General features: G+C 40.8%; 1 protein-coding gene across 2 annotated transcripts in view; it reads left to right on the forward strand.

Annotated features, from left to right (window-relative positions):
- srgap2 (SLIT-ROBO Rho GTPase activating protein 2) overlaps positions 1-20,301 on the forward strand; it is a 231,242-nt gene that overhangs the window by 175,191 nt on the left and 35,750 nt on the right. For both annotated transcript variants that reach the window (XM_061984849.2, XM_061984850.2), the window contains exons 4-10: positions 4,339-4,401; positions 8,661-8,876; positions 8,945-9,073; positions 12,138-12,359; positions 13,710-13,811; positions 13,883-14,080; positions 18,064-18,148. In XM_061984849.2, coding sequence (XP_061840833.1) covers positions 4,339-4,401; positions 8,661-8,876; positions 8,945-9,073; positions 12,138-12,359; positions 13,710-13,811; positions 13,883-14,080; positions 18,064-18,148 — 1,015 coding nt within the window. The remainder of the gene's footprint in view (positions 1-4,338; positions 4,402-8,660; positions 8,877-8,944; positions 9,074-12,137; positions 12,360-13,709; positions 13,812-13,882; positions 14,081-18,063; positions 18,149-20,301) is intronic.

Consider the following 20,301-nt stretch of genomic DNA (forward strand, 5'->3'; position numbering starts at 1 on the left):
TTGTAGTTGTATTGTAAAACTTCCAAACATTGCTTGGAGTGATGAATGAAGAATTAACAAGAACTTGCTGGTCGTCAAGTAGGGAGAAAATAACACTCATGAGTCAAACCGCATGAACAAGCTGGCCTAATGAAGCGTCTTGTTTTGAAGTCCGACTGTACTCTGTTGTGGTTTTGTCGAGGCAGACAGACGAGCACAGGCCCGAGGAGAGGTTCAGAGGTCAAGATTGACTGCGGTTGATGGATAGGACGGCTCAGCCGCGGCTGATTGCTTTTAGGTAGTTTGAGTCTGATGGCTTTCAAGAGGGAGGGTGTGGCAACCTCACTGTTTTCACCGTAAATCCTCCCCATGTGGCTATCTTTCTCCGCTAGCATGCATGGCGCTCATCCTCTCCCTGACCTTTTAAGCTGTCTGGGATTTGAAGTAATTGCCCCAATTTGTGTCTCCGTGTTCCCCGACAAATGTTTGGCCTTTCATCGTTTCTCTTCCGCTTCGTTTGCTATCTCTCTCTCCGTGTTTATTTGGTCAGTGTTCCCCTCACAGGTGTGCGCCTGCAAAATAGTGCACTGCTCAGACGTCATCTGCACACAAAATACAATCCAACCAACACTCAGAACACAGTGGAACCTCCATTCACAAACTTAATTGGTTCTTGAAGATGGTTTGTGATCCGAAAAGTTTGTATAATGAAACAGAGTTCCCCAAAAGAAACAATGTAAATATGAATAATTGGTTCTAGCCCCGACAAAAGTCCCTATTTTAATAAAGAACTGCACACTTTGAAGACACTGTAATGTGTGTGTGTATGTATATATATATGTATATATGTATATATATATCCATCCATCTTCTTCCGCTTATCCGAGGTCGGGTCGCGGGGGCAGCAGCCTAAGCAGGGAAGCCCAGACTTCCCTCTCCCCAGCCACTTCGTCCAGCTCTTCCTGTGGGACCCCGAGGCGTTCCCAGGACAGCCGGGAGACATAGTCTTCCCAACGTGTCCTGGGTCTTCCCCATGGCCTCCTACCGGTCGGACGTGCCCTAAACACCTCCCTAGGGAGGCGTTCGGGTGGCATCCTGACCAGATGCCCGAACCACCTCATCTGGCTCCTCTCGATGTGGAGGAGCAGCGGCTTTACTTTGAGCTCCTCCCGGATGGCAGAGCTTCTCACCCTATCTCTAAGGGAGAGCCCCGCCACCCGGCGGAGGAAACTCATTTCGGCCGCTTGTACCCGTGATCTTGTCCTTTCGGTCATAACCCAAAGCTCATGACCATAGGTGAGGATGGGAACGTAGATCGACCGGTAAATTGAGAGCTTTGCCTTCCGGCTCAGCTCCTTCTTCACCACAACGTATCGATACAGCGTCCGCATTACTGAAGACGCCGCACCGATCCGCCTGTCGATCTCACGATCCACTCTTCCCCCACTCGTGAACAAGACTCCGAGGTACTTGAACTCCTCCACTTGGGGCAAAATCTCCTCCCCAACCCGGAGATGGCACTCCACCCTTTTCCGGGCGAGTACCATGGACTCGGACTTGGAGGTGCTGATTCTCATCCCAGTCGCTTCACACTCGGCTGCGAACCGATCCAGTGAGAGCTGAAGATCCTGGCCAGATGAAGCCATCAGGACCACATCATCTGCAAAAAGCAGAGACCTAATCCTGCAGCCACCAAACCAGATGCCCTCAACGCCTTGACTGCGCCTAGAAATTCTGTCCATAAAAGTTATGAACAGAATCGGTGACAAAGGGCAGCCTTGGCGGAGTCCAACCCTCACTGGAAACGTGTCCGATTTACTGCCGGCAATGCGGACCAAGCTCTGGCACTGAGCATACAGGGAGCGGACTGCCACAATCAGACAGTCCGATACCCCATACTCTCTGAGCACTCCCCACAGGACTTCCAGAGGGACACGGTCGAATGCCTTCTCCAAGTCCACAAAACACATGTAGACTGGTTGGGCAAACTCCCATGCACCCTCAAGGACCCTGCCGAGAGTATAGAGCTGGTCCACAGTTCTATGACCAGGACGAAAACCACACTGTTCCTCCTGAATCCGAGGTATATATATATATATATATATATATATATATATATATATATATATATATATATATATATATATATATATATATATATATAAATTATATATAAGTATATATATAAGTATATATATATATATATATATCATTATATATAAGTATATGAATGCATATATATAGATATATATATATACATATATAATTATATATAATTATATGATATATATGTATGCATATATATGTGTGTCTGTCTGTATATATGTATGTGTATATATATATGTTTGTGCATATATATATATATATATATACTGTGTGTGGGTATATATATATATATATATATATATATATATATATATATATATATATATATATATGTTTGTATATGTGTGTGTGTGTGTGTGTGTGTGTGTGTGTGTGTGTGTGTGTGTGTGTGTGTGTGTGTGTGTGTGTATGTGTATATATGTATTTAAGTTAAAGTACCAATGATTGTCACACACACACACTAGGTGTGGCGAAATTATTCTCTGCATTTGACCCATCACCCTTGATCACCCCCTGGGAGGTGAGGGGAGCAGTGGGCAGCAGTGGTGGCCATGCCCGGGAATCATTTTTGGTGATTTAACCCCCAATTCCATCCCTTGATGTATGTGTGTATATACATGTATATATGTGTATATTTACAGTTGTGGTCAAACGTTTACATACACTTGTAAAGAACATAATGTCATGGCTGTCTTGAGTTTCCAATAATTTCTACAACTCTTATTTTTTGTGATATAGTGATTGGAGCACATACTTGTTGGTCACAAAAAAACATTTGTGAAGTTTGGTTCTTTTATGAATTTATTATGGGTCTACTGAAAATGTGAGCAAATCTGCTAGGTCAAAAGTATACATACAGCAATGTTAATATTTGCTTACATGTCCTTTGGCAAGTTTCACTGCAATAAGGCGCTTTTGGTAGCCATCCACAAGCTTCTGGCAAGCTTCTGCTTGAATTTTTGACCAATACTCTTGACAAAATTGGTGCAGGTCAGCTAAATTTGTTGGTTTTCTGACATGGACTTGTTTCTTCAGCATTGTCCACACGTTTAAATCAGGACTTTGGAAGGCCATTCTAAAACCTTAAGTCTAGCCTGATTTAGCCATTCCTTTACAACTTTTGACGTGTGTTGGGGGTCATTGTCCTGTTGTAACACCCAACTGCGCCCAAGACCCTACCTCTGGTCTGATGATTTTAGGTTGTCCTGAAGAATTTGGAGGTAATCCTCCTTTTTCATTGTCCTATGTACTCTCTGTAAAGCACCAGTTCCATTGGCAGCAAAACAGGTCCAGAGCATAATACTACCACCACCATGCTTGACGGTAGGATGGTGTTTCTGGGATTAAAGACCTCACCTTTTCTCCTCCATACATATTGCTGGGTATTGTGGCCAAACAGCTCAATTTTGTTTCATCTGACATCACATGGACAAAGATAAGACCTTCTGAAGGAAATAAAAATTGAGCTGTTTGGCCACAATACCCAGCAATATGTTTGGAGGCGAAAAGGTGAGGCCTTTAATCCCAGGAACACTTATGTGGGATCTGAGCCGAAAATGTCGTGGCTTGTACAGCCCTTTGAGACATTTGCAATTAAGGGCTATATAAGTCAACTTTGATTGATTGATAGCGACATATGTAAGGAGTGCGCAATAAGGAGAGAGATGCATTATTCTTTATATACTGAATACAAGGTGGGAGGGAGGGAGTAGGCTCAGTTTGGAGGGGGAGAGAGCATATGATGCAACTCATTGGAGACAATGGTTCACTGTTTACTGGAAGGAAGAAGCCGACACTTTGAAATGAGAAAGGAGAAGAGACAGTTTAACAGTGAGTCATGCAGGCAAGGTCATTCTCTGGTCAGAATGCGCTTTTCACAGAAATACTGCAATTTGTAATGGCATAGTACAAGGGTACATCCATGTTTTCCATCACGACAGTAATATGAAAACAGAATGAGCAGGGAGTTTTTCACCCATGTCAGTCGCAACTGTCATTTGTCATGTCTGGGATCCACCCTCTCTCCTGTTCCATGGATCGGCCTCTTTTCTTGACGTGGCATCCATCAAGTCCACTGCCGCCCTCCTCCATGAACCCCCTGAGTCCTTCCATGGCGGGTAGTCAGTCCTGCCTGAGTTGGTTTGCCAGTTTCACGGGACAAACGATGACTGCGTGTAATCTTGCTGACGACGCTGGGAAGAAAAGCTCCTTGTTGACTGTGATTTACTCATTCTCCTTTGTGTTTGTGTACAGAGCAAAGAGGTTGGCGTGCAGCTGCAGGAGGACTTGATGAAGGTTCTCAATGAACTTTACTCGGTAAGACAAACCACTTGTCTCATTTCAAAAGTGAAGATTTTGGGTGTGCTTCATCGTGCTTGGACTAATGAAAAGGGAGGAAGTACCGTGGAACCTCGATTTACAAATGGTTCTTGAACATGGTTCATAAACCGAATTTTAGGGGGGAACATTTTTTTTCCATATTAGTCACACCGGACTAAAAGTCGCAGACATATACGTTGTGAAATGAGTTATTTACACAAAACTATTTTGTAAATGTGTATTTACATATATTAATTGTTTCCAAACAGTGTCTGTAACAAGGTTAGCTTGATTACATTACGATAGAACGTACAATGATGCATGAAAACACTCCTACAAACATCACACATTGGACGGTTTAGTAAGTAAGAATTGTTTTAGTTATATTGTAAAACTTACAAACGTTGCATGGAGTGATGAATGAAGAATCCCTTAAGATCAGAAACGCTATGGACGATCAGAAAATAGGACGGCACTTCTACTTCCGGTTCAAAGCTTTAAACAACGTGAAGGAATTCACCTTTGCCCAGAAGCACCTGCAGTGAGAAAACTCGTCCAAAAGTCGGCGCCATAGCACAAACATGTCTTTGCATGTGTTTAATAAAAACTATTTTCTTTAGGGCTGTCAGCGGAAAAAAATCCATAAGTTAGCCGCACCGTTTTATAAGCCGCAGAGTATAAAGCACTGGAAAAAGGTAACGATTTACAGTCCGGAATCTACAGTATCAAACGAACATAAGGGGGTAATGGCTCAACAATATCTTTTTAATCCATTCAACACAACAACTTTACAGCGAGGTTAAATATCAACACACACACAAAAGTCTCGTTGTTGCACTCCAAAACGTTAACCACCATGTTGCTACAATAAAAACAAATAAAGGAAAATCATTTTATCTTGTGTGTGGGAATATTTGTGACATTGTTGAGTTTCCGAGTTATAAACAAGCAGTGGCTTCATGGAGTCTCTGCTGGCGTTAGCACAAACGAGCAATGTAAGGTGATCCTTCATCGGCTTGTGTCCCGGTAGTTCCTTCTCATTAGCTGTAATAAAGGTCGGATTTGGCATCTTTTTTGGCCTCATCACAATTTAAGACTTGCTAAGGAAAAATAAAATATAAACCAAAAATAAAATCCTCGAACTGGCACCCAAGCCGGAGGCTAACTAGCTAAAGCGCTAACTCAAAGCGGTTGTTTAGCATCTCGAAGCCACACAACGAGACTGTTAGAGTTTGGACACATTGAAAGTGTTTCTGATCACACAAAGTGATCTAAGACAGACTGGCTCAGCTCTGATCGGCGCAAGTTGCGACAATTGTGGAAATAACCACGTCAGCTGAATGAATGAATGAAATGTTCGTACGCCGAGACATGGCACAATGTAAAGGTTGGTAAAGCGAAAAGGTGACAAATAGAGGTTCCCCTGGAGATGCAGATTCCAACATTTTATCATGTGGGAGGAAAAAAAACACTTGAGTAGTGGAAAAAACTACAGGAGTGTCTGGATGACAATGTTGGAAATAGCACAGACAACAGGAATCATCCATGATTCATTCAAGTCCAGGTCCAGTTGACTCGCGGTCTGCGGGCGGGTCCGACCTTCGGATGACATCAGCTGTTCTTCTCACACTTTACCACTTAGTTTTTGAAATAAATGTTTTTTTGGTTGTGTCGATACAAACGCATGTCATGTTCGCCTCGGTGTGTGCGACCAAGATCTCTCCTGTTGTAAGTTTGAGAGTAGGGTTGTCCCAATGCCAATATTTTGGTACCAGTACCAAAATGTGTTTTGATATTTAATAAAGGGCACCACACAAAATGGCTTTATTTTAACAAAAAATCTTAGGGTACATGAAACATATGTTTATTATTGCAATTGTGTCCTTAAATAAAATAGTGAACATACTACACAACTTGTCTTTTAGTAGTAAGTAAACAAACAAAGGCTTCTCATTTAGTCTGCTGACATATGCAGTAACATATTGTGTCATTTATATTATATTATTTTGTCAATCTAATGAGGGACAAACTGTAAACATGTATTATTAATCCACTTGTTCATTTACTGTTAAAATCTACTTATTTACTGTTTCAACATGTTTTATCTACACTTCTGTTAAAATGTAACAATCATTTATTCTTCTGTTGTTTGATACTTTACATTAGTTTTGGAAGATACCACAAATTTAGGTATCGATCCGATACCAAGTAGTTACAGGATCGTACATTGGTCATATTCAAAGTCCTCATGTGTCCAGGGACGTATTTCCTGACTTTATAAACGTATTATGCATTTTTTTTAAACGAAAGAAGATGTTGTGATGCCAAAAAATATAGATGTAATCATAGTACCGTATTTTCCGCACTATAAGGCGCACCGGATTATTAGCCGCACCTTCTATGAATTACATATTTCATAATTTTGTCCACCAATAAGCCACCCCGGACTATAAGCCGCGCCTACGCTGCGCTAAATTGAATGTCAAAAAAACGCTGCGCTAAAGTGAATGTCAAAAAAACAGTCAGATAGTTCAGTCAAACTTTAATAATATATTGAAAACCAGCGTTCTAACAACTCTGTCCCAAAATGTACGCAAATGTGCAATCACAAACATAGTAAAATTCAAAATGGTGTAGAGCAATAGTAACATAATGTTGCTCGAACGTTAATGTCACAACACACAAAATAAACATAGCGCTCACCTTCTGAAGTTATTCTTCATTCGTAAATCCTTCGAATTCTTCGTCTTCGGTGTCCGAATTGAAAAGTTGCGCAAGCGTGGTATCCAAAATGGCCGGTTCCGTCTCGTCGAAGTCATCGGGAGTCAGTGTCGCTGTTGTTCTGTGAATCCTGCCTTCCGGAAAGCTCGGACCACAGTTGTGACCGAAATATCTGCCCAGGCATTTACGATCCACTGGCAAATGTTGGCGTATGTCGTCCGGCGCTGTCTGCCCGTCTTAGTGAAGGTGTGTTCGCCTTCGGAGCTGTGTGAAAAAAGCCACCCGGCCTCTTCGCGTAAACTTCCCTTAACCACTCGCTCATCTTTTCTTCATCCATCCATCCCTTCGAGTTAGCTTTTATGATGACGCCGGCTGGAAAGGTCTCTTTTGGCAAGGTCTTCCTTTTGAATATCACCATGGGTGGAAGTTAGCATGGCAAGCTAGAACCACAGTGAAGGATGACTTCTCATTCCCTGTGGTGCGAATATTCACCGTACGTGCTCCCGTTCCACAGTGCGGTTCACAGGAATATTAGTTGCTGTGAAATACGGTAGTAATCCGTGTGCGGATGGAGAGATTGCGTCTTTTTATGAACCGGATCCTTTTCGCTTAGTAGGAGCCATTTTGTGGTCTTTACAGATGTAAACAGGAAATGAAACGTACGGTGATATCCGCGCGTTTTTTCTTCTTCTTCCGGGGGCGGGCGGTAGCTTACAGTAGAAGAAGAAGCGCTTCCTGTTCTATGGGGGCGGGTGCTTACCTTGGCGGTTGCTTGCGTAGAAGAAGAAGCGCTTCCTGTTCTACCGGGAAAAAAGATGGCGGCTGTTTACCGAAGTTGCGAGATCGAAACTTTATGAAAATGAATCGTAATAAAGCGCACCGGGTTATAAGGCGCACTGTTAGCTTTTGAGAAAATTTGTGGTTTTTAGGTGCGCCTTATAGTGCGGAAAATACGGTAGTATCGACTAGATACGCTCCTGTACTTGGTATCATTACAGTGGATGTTAGGTGTAGATCCACCAATGGTGTTTGTTTACATTGTGACGCTGGTTAGCTATTGTATCCTCCTACGGTGTGTAGTGAAGCATGTTTAGCTATTCCTCGTCCTGCAGTGATAATGATACTTGTAAGAAACTTTTTTTTTTTTTTGTCGCCATGGAGGCCAAGATTAGTGATTTAGAACTAGCTAAAACACTGCAGACTGTGGATGGATGTTAGCGGCTAGCTAGCTAGCCATGTTTTAAAGCACCTCTTCCTGAGGGCGTTTTAGTGTTATAACTTCACCTTTATCTTTACTTTTTAAGCCAAAATGCGTCCGTTCTTCTTTTTCATGTCTACACACCGTGTCTGCTTGTAAGTACTCTGTGTGTGTGCGCTGCCGAACATGCTCCTCTGCTCGTAAAACCAGCAATGTCACGACGTGACAAAATGGGGTACTTTTCAAACAGAGTATAGTACCGTTTTTGATTCATTAGTACCGCGATACTATACTAGTATTGGTATACCATACAACCCTACACTGCTGCTGTGTCCAGGTGATGAAGACCTACCACATATACAACACCGACAGCATCAACGCCGAGTCCAAGCTGAAGGAGGCGGAGAAGCAGGAGGAGAAGCAGATGGGGCGCTCCGGTCGCCAGGACGACCGCCAGACGCCGCGCTCGCCAGACGCCCTTGCCAGCCTCAAGGCCGACGACAAGCCCATCCGCCGCTCCAGTGTGAAAAAAATCGAAAAGATGAAGGAGAAGGTGGGAATGTTCTCACGCGGCGTCCGACGGTTCTTTGTTGACCTCCTTGTCGTGCTGCGTCCCACCAGAGACAAGCCAAGTACACGGAGAACAAGCTGAAGGCCATCAAGGCCAGGAACGAGTACCTGCTGGCGCTGGAGGCCACCAACAGCTGCGTCTTCAAGTATTACATTCACGACCTCGCAGACATCATCGACGTGAGTACCAAACATCTCAGGAACGCAGCTGTTGTCGCTTTACTGCTGCAGTGGACAACATAGGGTGCATCCTGGAAGTATTCACACTATTTTGTTATGTAATAAATAAATTTTTGTCCTCAAAATTCTACACACAATACCCCATAATTGACAACGTGACAGGGTTTTTATTTTTTATTTTTTACAAATGTAAAATAAAAAAATGACATGTACTTTAGTATTCACAGCCTTTGCTCAATACTTAGTTGATGCACCTTTGGCAGAAATTACAGCCTCAAGTCTTTTTGAACACAATACCGCAAGCTTGGCACACCTATCTTTGGGCACTTTCAACCATTCCTCTTTGCAGCACCTCTCCACAGGTTGAATGGAAAGCGTTGTTTTTTTTTATCCAGGATGTTTCTGTACCATGCTGCATTCATCTTTCCCTCCATCTTATTATTTATTCTGTTTCTTAATGGGGACGGCGTGGCGAAGTTGGTAGAGTGGCCGTGCCAGGAATCGGAGGGTCGCTGGTTACTGGGGTTCAATCCCCACCTTCTACCATCCTAGTCACGTCCGTTGTGTCCTTGGGCAAGACACTTCACCCTTGCTCCTGATGGCTGCTGGTTAGTGCCTTGCATGGCAGCTCCCGCCATCAGTGTGTGAATGTGTGTGTGAATGGGTGAATGTGGAAATAGTGTCAAAGCGCTTTGAGTACCTTGAAGGTAGAAAAGCGCTATACAAGTATAACCCATTTATCATTATCATAAAATTTTATTAACCATTGTTTTGCCTTGGGTTTCTTTTTCTTTTTTTAACAAGTCATAAAAATAATATATATTTACAATACAATCCTGACTAGTCTCTTAGTTCCTGCCGCTGAAAAACACCCCCGCAGCATGATGCTGCCTCCACCATGCTTCACTGTAGGGATGGTATTGGCCTGGTGATGAGCGTTGCCTGGTTTCCTCCGAAGACTTCAATCTTTGCCTCATCAGACCAGAGAATTTAGTTTCTCATGGTCTGAGAGTCTTTCAGGTGCATTTTGGCAAACTTTTACTAAGAAATGGCTTCCGTTTGGTCACTCTACTATGCAGGCATAATTGGTGGACTGGCCTTCTGGAAGGTTTCTGTACTTCTGACAAGAGTGACCATGGGGTTCTTGGTCAACTCCCTGACTAGGGTCCTTCTCCCCCAATCGCTTAGCTCTAGGAAGAGTCCTGGTGGTTCCAAACTTCTTCCATCTATGGAAGATGGAGGCCACTGTGCTCATTTGGGACCTTCAAGGCAGCAGATACTTTTCTGTACCCATCTCCAGATTTGTGCCTGGAGACAATCCAGTCTTGGAGGTCTACAGACAATTCCTTGGACTTCATTCTTGGTTTGTGCTCTGCCATGCACTGTGAAGTGTGGGACCTTTTATATATAGACAGGTGTGTGCCTTTCCAAATCATGTTCAACCAACTGAATTGACCACAGGTGGACTCCAATGAAACAAGATACACCTGAGATCACTTTTGAGCTTCATTGCACAGGCTGTGAATACTTATGTACATGTGATTTCTTAGTTCTTTATTTGTAATAAATTTGCAAGAACCACATTGTAAAGTATGCGGACGACACAACAGTAGTGGGCCTCATCCGTGACAACAACGACATGGACTACAGGGAGGAGGTGAAACATCTGGTTGACTGGTGCAGAACCAACAACCTGGTCCTGAATGTCAACAAGACCAAGGAGATCATCGTCGACTTCAAGAAGTTCCTGGGGGTGCAGATAACTGACAATATAACCTGGTCCCTACACACTGGAACTCTTGTAAAAAGACCTCAGCAGCGCATGCACTTTTTGCTTTGGATGAGAAGAGCGCAGCTCCCTCCCCCCATTCTCACCACATTCTATAGAGGCACTATAGAGAGCCTGCTGACCAACTGCATCTCTGTCTGGACTGGAGCCTGCAGTGCCTCAGACTGGAAGTCTCTCCAGAGAGTGGTGAGGACGGCGGAAAAGATCATCAGGACTCCTCTTCCTCCTATACGGAAAATCGCAAAAAGCCGCTGCCTGACCAGGGCTCAGAAAATCTGCAGAGACTCCTCCCACCCCCACCAAGGACTGTTTCCACTGCTGGACTCTAGAAAGAGGTTCCGCAGCCTCCGTAGCAGAACCTCCAGGTTCTGTAACAGCTTCTTCCCTCAGGCCATAATACTCTTGAACGCATCATAATAATCCCCTCAATTCCCCCCCAAAACGGATTAACTGGCTAGAATAACATACATCCATAAATGTGGATGCATATGCAAAAGTGCAATATATTTATCTGCATAGTGATGTATTTATTTATATTTGCACCTTATTGCTCTTTTATCCTGCACTACAACGAGCTAATGCAACAACATTTCGTTCTTTTCTGTACTGTAAAATTCAAATTTGAATGACAATAAAAGGAAGTCTAAGTCTATGTACATACACAGTATATATATATATATATATATATATATATATATATATATATATATATACATAGAACAGAACAGATTAACTGGCTGGAATATAAAGACAATATAACATACATCCATAAACGTGGATGCATATGCAAAAGTGCATAATATTTATCTGCACAGTAATCTATTTATTTATATCTGCACCTTATTGCTCTTTTATCCTGCACTACAACGAGCTAATGCAACAAAATGTTGTTCTTATCTGTACTGTAAAGTTCAAATTTGAATGACAATAAAAGAAAGTCTAAGTCTAAGAATGTAAAAAAAAAATTAACTTTGTCAATATGGGGTATTGTGTGTAGAATTTTAAGGACAAAAATGATTTTATTCCATTTCGGAATAAGGTTGTAACAAACAAAATGTGTAAAAAGTGAATCGCTGTGAATACTTTCCGGATGCACTGGAAAAGACCAGTTAGATCACCTCCCCTATCTCTTAAAGTGATGAAGGTTCAAGACTCCCAGTCTAGTACGAGTCCAGACCAGGTCAAAAGTGTGGTGTCACTCACTCCCAACATGATTTCTCAGCATGAAAGTACCCTTTACCAAGTCCAGATGCTGATATTTCTGTGTGTGTGCAGTGCTGTGACCTGGGCTACCACGCCAGCCTACACCGCGCCCTGAGGACCTACTTGTCCGCCGAACAGAACGTGGAGACGTCCAAGCACACGGGTCTGGAGACCCTGGAGGGGGCTGCTGAAAGCTTGGAGCCCAACGGGGACAAACAGAAGCTGATGGAGACCTACAACAACGTCTTTTGTCCCCCAGCTCGCTTTGACTTCCAGTCGCACATGGGAGACACGGTAACACAACAATACAACTTAAAGGTGAAGTGCACTTTTTTATGTTGCCTATCATTCACAATCATTATGAGAGACAAGACACGTCTTTTCTTTTTTTTTGCATTCTAACATGTAAAAATCCTCTGGTTCTAGGTAGCAATGCAGCTAATGTTAGCAATCAATTCTACCTCTAAATCACTTTAAAAATGCATTCAAAAGACGTCAACAATACTTCATTTACATTCTGTAACCTGTATAATAACCAAACTGTAGCTACATTGTTATTGTAAGCGAGGACACTGAGGAACTATTTTTCTAGGGTACTAACACATCAACATGCTACAGTACTAGCTGTGAAAGCTAACCACAGAAAGAGATAAGCTAGCTTCTACGTCAACACAAAACACATTTGATTTAGTAATACACAACACAATGTGATAGGACACCAATCTGTACTGAGTGAAAACCATGAACAATCATATTACAGTATCTGTAAAGTATTATTTCATGTTTTGTTTGTACACAGCTAGCCAGACAGTGTATGTATTGTAGTTGTAATAACACACATGACGTGCTGCGTGTATCATGGTCAATATAAAGTGTGACTCACTCGATGGACAGTTGTCTGTTTAGTCCAGCTGGCCGGGGACGTTTTTTTCTGGTTTATTTGGGAAAGCACTCCATTTATGTCGAAATACCTTGGCTCCAATTTCCACATTTTTCAGCTTCGAGTCACTTCCACCTCACTGTCTTGTCTTCCGTCTGCTCACTCTTCCTTCGTGCTGGCCTCTAGAAGCAGTAGTTCATCCTCAGAAACAAAAACATAAGGTTGTGAATCCTCATTTGTCCAAAAATATTTGTGTTGTTTGTCACCAAGTCTGCCATGATTAAAACACACACACACACGTTTGATTCCGGAAGTAGGAACACACATTTGTGCCAGAAGTCAGACGTGTGTTGCTTGGAAACGGAATTCAAAGTGCTGAAGAAATCAGTCTTGGCAATGATTAAAATGATCAAAATTCGGTAAATATTGTACATATTACATATTGTTATGAAGGTGTCTGTTACTACATTATATATATACTTGCAGTGTGTATATTGTGCATATTACATATTGTTATGAAGGTGATTGTTACTACATTATATATATACTTGCAGTGTGTATATAAAACATTGATGGAGGGTTTTGAAGTTGTTTTAGAGACTTTTACGGTCCATTAGCTACATCTTCCAAACTTTTTTTTTTTTTATCATCTTGTCTCTCATAATGATTGTGAACGATAGGCAAAATTACCCGAAAAAGTGCAGTTCCCCTTTTAAAGTCCGCTACTAACGACAGCCACAAGAATAAAGGTGACATGTGTGTAGATGGGAGTGGTGTGCGCACAGCAGCCACTGGAAGGCGAGCTTCTCCAGCGGTGTCAGCAGCTTCAGTCCCGACTCTCCACGCTGAAGATCGAGAACGAGGAGGTTGGAGAGAACCAGGCTACCACATGTACGTTTTTGCTTTGTAGTCAATCTTTTCTTCTGTGGCCCATCAGGTGAAGAAGACCATGGAGGCCACGCTGTCCACCATACAGGACATGGTGACGGTGGAGGACTACGACGTATCCGAGTGCTTCCACCACAGCAACAGCATGGAGTCGGTCAAGTCCACTTTCAGCGAGTCCTATCTGAGCAAGCCCAGCCTCGCCAAGAGACGCGCCAACCAACAAGAGACGGAGCAGTTCTACTTCACGGTCAGTTGCCACTTGCCGAGATTGAACATTCTAGAAATGTCCCTAGTTTTAAGAGCTATTTACCACATTTCCCGACTATAGAGCGCACCCACTAAATTTTAGAAGTCAAAATAGTTTTCCATATATTAGCCGCACCGCAGTCGCAGATATATAGGTTGTTAAATTACAAACCCTGTTTCCATATGAGTTGGGAAATTGTGTTAGATGTAAATATAAACGGAATACAATGATTTGCAAATCCTTTTCAACCCATATTCAATTGAATGCACTACAAAGACAAGATATTTGATGTCGAAACTCATAAACTTTATTTATTTTTTGCAAATAATAATTAACTTAGAATTTCATGGCTGCAACACGTGCCAAAGTAGTTGGGAAAGGGCATGTTCACCACTGTGTTACATGGCCTTTCTTTTTAACAACACTCAGTAAACATTTGGGAACTGAGGAGACACATTTTTTAAGTTTCTCAGGTGGAATTCATTCCCATTCTTGCTTGATGTACAGCTTAAGTTGTTCAACAGTCCGGGGGTCTCCGTTGTGGTATTTTAGGCTTCATAATGCGCCACACATTTTCATTAGGAGACAGGTCTGGATTACAGGCATTGTCTTGCTGAAATAAGCAGGGGCGTCCATGGTAACGTTGCATGGATGGCAACATATGTTGCTCCAAAACCTGTATGTACCTTTCAGCATTAATGGCGCCTTCACAGATGTGTAAGTTACCCATGTCTTGGGCACTAATACACCCCCATACCATCACAGATGCTGGCTTTTCAACTTTGCGCCTATAACAATCCGGATGGTTCTTTTCCTCTTTGGTCCGGAGGACACGACGTCCACAGTTTCCAAAAACAATTTGAAATGTGAACTCGTCAGACCACAGAACACTTTTCCACTTTGTATCAGTCCATCTTACATGAGCTCAGGCCCAGCGAAGCCGACGGCGCTTCTGGGTGTTGTTGATAAACGGTTTTCGCCTTGCATAGGAGAGTTTTAACTTGCACTTCCAGATGTAGCGACCAACTGTAGTTACTGACAGTGGGTTTCTGAAGTGTTCCTGAGCCCATGTGGTGATATCCTTCACACACTGATGTCGCTTGTTGATGCAGTACAGCCTGAGGGATCGAAGGTCACGAGCTTAGCTGCTTACGTGCAGTGATTTCTCCAGATTCTCTGAACCCTTTGATGATATTACGGACTGTAGATGGTGAAATCCCTAAATTCCTTGCAATAGCTGGTTGAGAAAGGTTTTTCTTAAACTGTTCAACAATTTGCTCACGCATTTGTTGACAAAGTGGTGACCCTCGCCCCATCCTTGTTTGTGAATGACTGAGCATTTCATGGAATCTACTTTTATACCCAATCATGGCACCCACCTGTTCCCAATTTGCCTGTTCACCTGTGGGATGTTCAAATAAGTGTTTGATGAGCATTCCTCAACTTTATCAGTATTTATTGCCACCTATCCCAACTTCTTTGTCACGTGTTGCTGGCATCAAATTCTAAAGTTAATGATTATTTGCAAAAACAAAAAATGTTTATCAGTTTGAACATCAAATATGTTGTCTTTGTAGCATATTCAACTGAATATGGGTTGAAAATTATTTGCAAATCATTGTATTCCGTTTATATTTACATCTTAAACAATTTCCCTACTCATATGGAAACGGGGTTTGTAGTTATTTACACTGAAATATTCTGTAAATGTTTATTTACATACCTTGATTGTTTCCAAACGGTATCTGTAACAAAGCAGTAAAACGGCCGATCAAACAAAACAGGAGTCATCGTCATGGACCCACTAGCTACGCAAGCTAGCTCTCCAATCAGCTAAACAGACTCAATAACTCCACGGTGGCGTTTTGGTGGATTTACTGAGGAATTTGTGAAGTTAATAATACTAACACAGACACTCGTAAATATGTTATCATATTAGCTAATGCTAACAACACTGGCATGATTACATTACGATAGCACATACAAATATGCATGAAAACACTCCTACAGACATCACACATGAGACGGTTTAGTAAGAAAGAATTGTTTTAGTTATATTGTAAAACTTACAAATGTTCCATGGAATGATGAATGAAGAAAAAACGCTATGGACGATCAGAAGATCGAACGGCACTTCTACTTCTGGTTCAAAGCTATAAACGGTGTGAAGGAATTCACATTCGCCCAGAAGCACCTGCAGTAAGCTAACCCGTCCAAAAGATGGCGCCATAGCACAAATAATAACGCACCATTTAAGTGTCTTTGCACGTGTTTAATAAAAAAATATTTGCTGTACGGCCGTCAGCGAAGACAAATCCATAAGTTAGCCGCACCATTTTGTAAGCCGCAGAGTTTAAAGCGTTGGAAGAAGGTAACGACTTAAGGGGGTAATAGCTGAACAATCTCTTTTTAATCCAAACAACACAAGAAATATTTTGTAAATGTTTATTTACATACCTTAATTGTTTCCAAACGTTGTCAGTAACACGGCAGTAAAACAGCCGATAAAACAAAACAGAAGTCATCGTCATGGACCCACTAGCTGCGCAAGCTAGCTCTCCAATCAGCTAAACAGACTCAATAACTCCACGGTGACATTTTGGTGAAAATACTGAGGAATTTGTGAAACTGAAACGATACAAAAAGAAAAGCCATTGTGAAGTTAATAATAATAACACAGACACTCGAAAACGTGTTAGCATATTAGCTAATGCTAACAACGCTAGCTTGTTTTCATTACAATAGTACATACAAATATGTATGAAATCACTCCTACTGAAATCACACATGAGATGGTTTAGTAAGTAAGAATAGTTTTAGTTATATTGTAAAACTTACAAACGTTGCTTTGAGTGATGAATGAAGAATCCTTTCGAGCAGAAACGCTATGGACAATTTTACTTCTAGTTCGAGGCATTAAAACAGGAAGTACATTTTCAACCCGCAGCACCTGCAGTGAGCAAACTCGTCCAAAAGATGGCGCCATAGCACAAACAATAACACAGATTTTCAGTGCCTCTGCTTGGGTTTAATGAAAACTTTTGGACACAAAAGATTATGGGCGTTAGCGAAGGAAAATCCGTAAATAAGTCGCACCGTTTTTTAAGCCGCAGGGTATAAAGCATAGGAAAAAAGTAGCAGTTTATTGTCCGGAATTTACGCTACTTATTGAATAATCTTAATTTTAGCATGAATAAATATATGTTTTCCAATCTAGTTTAAAAATGTTAAAATGGAGAAAATAACCATTCAAACATATAACCATATAACCATTCCCCAACATATAAATATCATGTTTAAAGATTATGCAACATCTCGAGGATGCTTCATTAGAAAATTGCAAGTTGAATAATGCTTGTTTTTTTTTCCCAGAATAAAATACTTATTTCTCGCTTAAAGGTCCTGCTAATTTCTACATGTACAAATCTTAATTTAAAATGTCTTATCTAGTAAAAATATCCGTCAGTTAGGGCTGTGTATCTTTGGGCACCACACCATTCGATTTGATTCGATTCTCGGGGGTAACGATTCGATTCAGAACCGATTCTCGATTCAAAATCAATACTTTTTTTTATAACATTGAGCGCCAGTTCTATGATTAACTACATTCCTCCATAAAATAGATAAACATCTCTGATACATTTCTATATTACTTCAGAGAAAACTGGTTTTGTTGAATAAAATTCTACCCAAACGTTTAATAAAGTCAAATACAAGAGAAGAATCCAACACTTGTAAATCTGTACAGCAGATATGGATCATCCTCTGAGTGTCAGGACAGGACAGATTAAAAAAGAAACAATATATTATTTTTTAAATATCTTTATTTATTTATTTTTTTTGTCCATGCAGGTATTTAACTTAACAAATTTTTAGTATTTTTTCCTTAAATCGAGTCTTTTTATCTGATATTTTGACAGCACTTTAGTAGCAAGTCCACATGGACCTGAAAGTGTGCACTTGTGTGTTTTTGTGCGCTGTAGAAGCTGAAGGAGTTCCTTGAAGGCAGGAACCTCATCACCAAGCTGGAGGCCAAGCATGACCTCATCCAGAAGACCATAGGAGAGAGTGAGTGTCCTTCACACCCTTTTTACACACCTTCTGTACGTAGAGGTCACGGTCAAGGCGGCCATATGGGGCTGCAGATGCGCATGGGGGGGCTTTTCCTCAGGAAATGTCGGTATTGTGCACCATTTCTGCTCTAATGTAGGCATGGGATTTTTCCGTCTATAGTCGGAAATCTCTTGTGAAAATAAAAAAATATATTTTCCGTTTTTCTTCGTTTTTTCCGACCTACAATGTGTGTTAAAATCTTAATCCGTCTATTTGCCATACCAGCCAACAACTACAGTTTTCCCGTAATAAGTACGGTTATTGATAATCCATTCCGGCTTGCGGCTGCAGTGGTTAAAAACTACGGTTGTCCATTAAAAATGATTAACTTAAAAATCGAAGCTACGGGGCTTAACTACATTTCCTTTTTTTTTTTTAAAGTAGTGATTTCCTTAGCTTAGCTATTTTTAGACCCATGTAGCGGTTAGCTAAGCTACATGCTACAAAAGAAGAGAACGACAGAAATGGACTACAGCAACTCCAGGGGCAAGAAACAAACTATTAAAAAACATCAATGATGATTGGTTGGTTTTCGTATAAGAACATCCATGATTGGTTGGTTGTTAACTATGATGAGTCAAGATTGGTTATGATTAGATCAAAACATTAGGGACAGGCTAATCAGAGGCAAGATAGGGAAATCACAACAGACATTCCAAAGAGAGTCAGAGAAGAGAAGAGGGAATATTCAAGCGGGTGATTCATATATTAAAAAAAAACTAGTGGAAGATGGCAGAGGGATTCTCTTCCTTAGATGTTTCTTTTAACGATGTTGACGACGTCCAGGAAACCCACAATGTGTCTACTTGGCCACATTTGGACAAATGTATGCGTCTGGATAAAACAACACATTCATTTGAGTTGTTTACCATGTAAGTCCAAAGCCAAACTGCTCTCTACATGGAAGAGGTGGAATATACATTTAAGAACACACATGATTGTGGCAGACATGTGATGACTTTATAGTCCAGGGTTCCCCAAACTTTTTGACACGGGGGCCGCATTGGGTTAAAAAATTTGGCCAGGGGTTGGGCTACATATATATATATATATATATATATATATATATATATATATATATATATATATATATATATATATATATATATACGTATATACGTTAGGTCATCCCTACAAGCCTGCAGGTTTCCCTGCTCGTCAAGGGATTTTATACAGTGAAAGTGTGTAAAACCTGCGAAACAGGCTTGTAGGGATGATATATCCTCTGTGTTTCTCCTGACCTAACGTACAGTATATTCCGCTCTACCCCGGTATTGAGCACTGTTTAACAGGTAAACCACAGAAACCTCGACTATATATATATATATATATATATATATATATATATATATATATATATATATATATATATATATGTGTGTATATATATATATATTAATATATATATATATAATAGGGCTGCAACAACTAATCGATTAAAATTGATTATAAAAATAGTTGGCGGTTAATTTAGTCATCGATTCGTTGGATCTATGCTATGCGCATGCGCAGAGACAATTTTTTATTAATTTATTTTTTGTATTTTTAAAAAAAAAATTTAAATTTTTTTTTTATAAACCTTTATTTATAAACTGCAACATGTACAAACAGCTGAGAAACAACAATCAAAATAAGTATGGTGCCAGTATGCTGGGGTTTTTTTTCAATAAAATACTGGAAAGGATAGAAATGTAGTTTATCTCTTTTATCCGATTATTAATCAAAGTAATAATCGACAGATTAATCGATTATCAAATTAATCGTTAGTTGCTGCCCTAATATGTATATATATATATATACCTGTGTATATATATATATATATCTGTCTCATTGCAGATTACCCGACACTGCGGCGCGATCATGATGGGGTCACATTATTGATGGGAAAATGCATTTTTAGACAATATGATTTGCCTGAGCGGCTAGGAGACCCCAAGAGTAACAAGCGGTAGAAAATGGATCGATGGATGGGCTCGAAAGGATAGATTAAAATAATTATAATTTTTTTTTTAAATCTATGTGTATATATATATAAATGATAAATAAATGATAAATGGGTTGTACTTGTATAGCGCTTTTCTACCTTCAAGGTACTCAAAGCGCTTTGA

The sequence above is a fragment of the Nerophis lumbriciformis genome, linkage group LG23 (assembly GCF_033978685.3).
Source record: "Nerophis lumbriciformis linkage group LG23, RoL_Nlum_v2.1, whole genome shotgun sequence".
Taxonomy (NCBI): Eukaryota; Metazoa; Chordata; class Actinopteri; order Syngnathiformes; family Syngnathidae; genus Nerophis; species Nerophis lumbriciformis.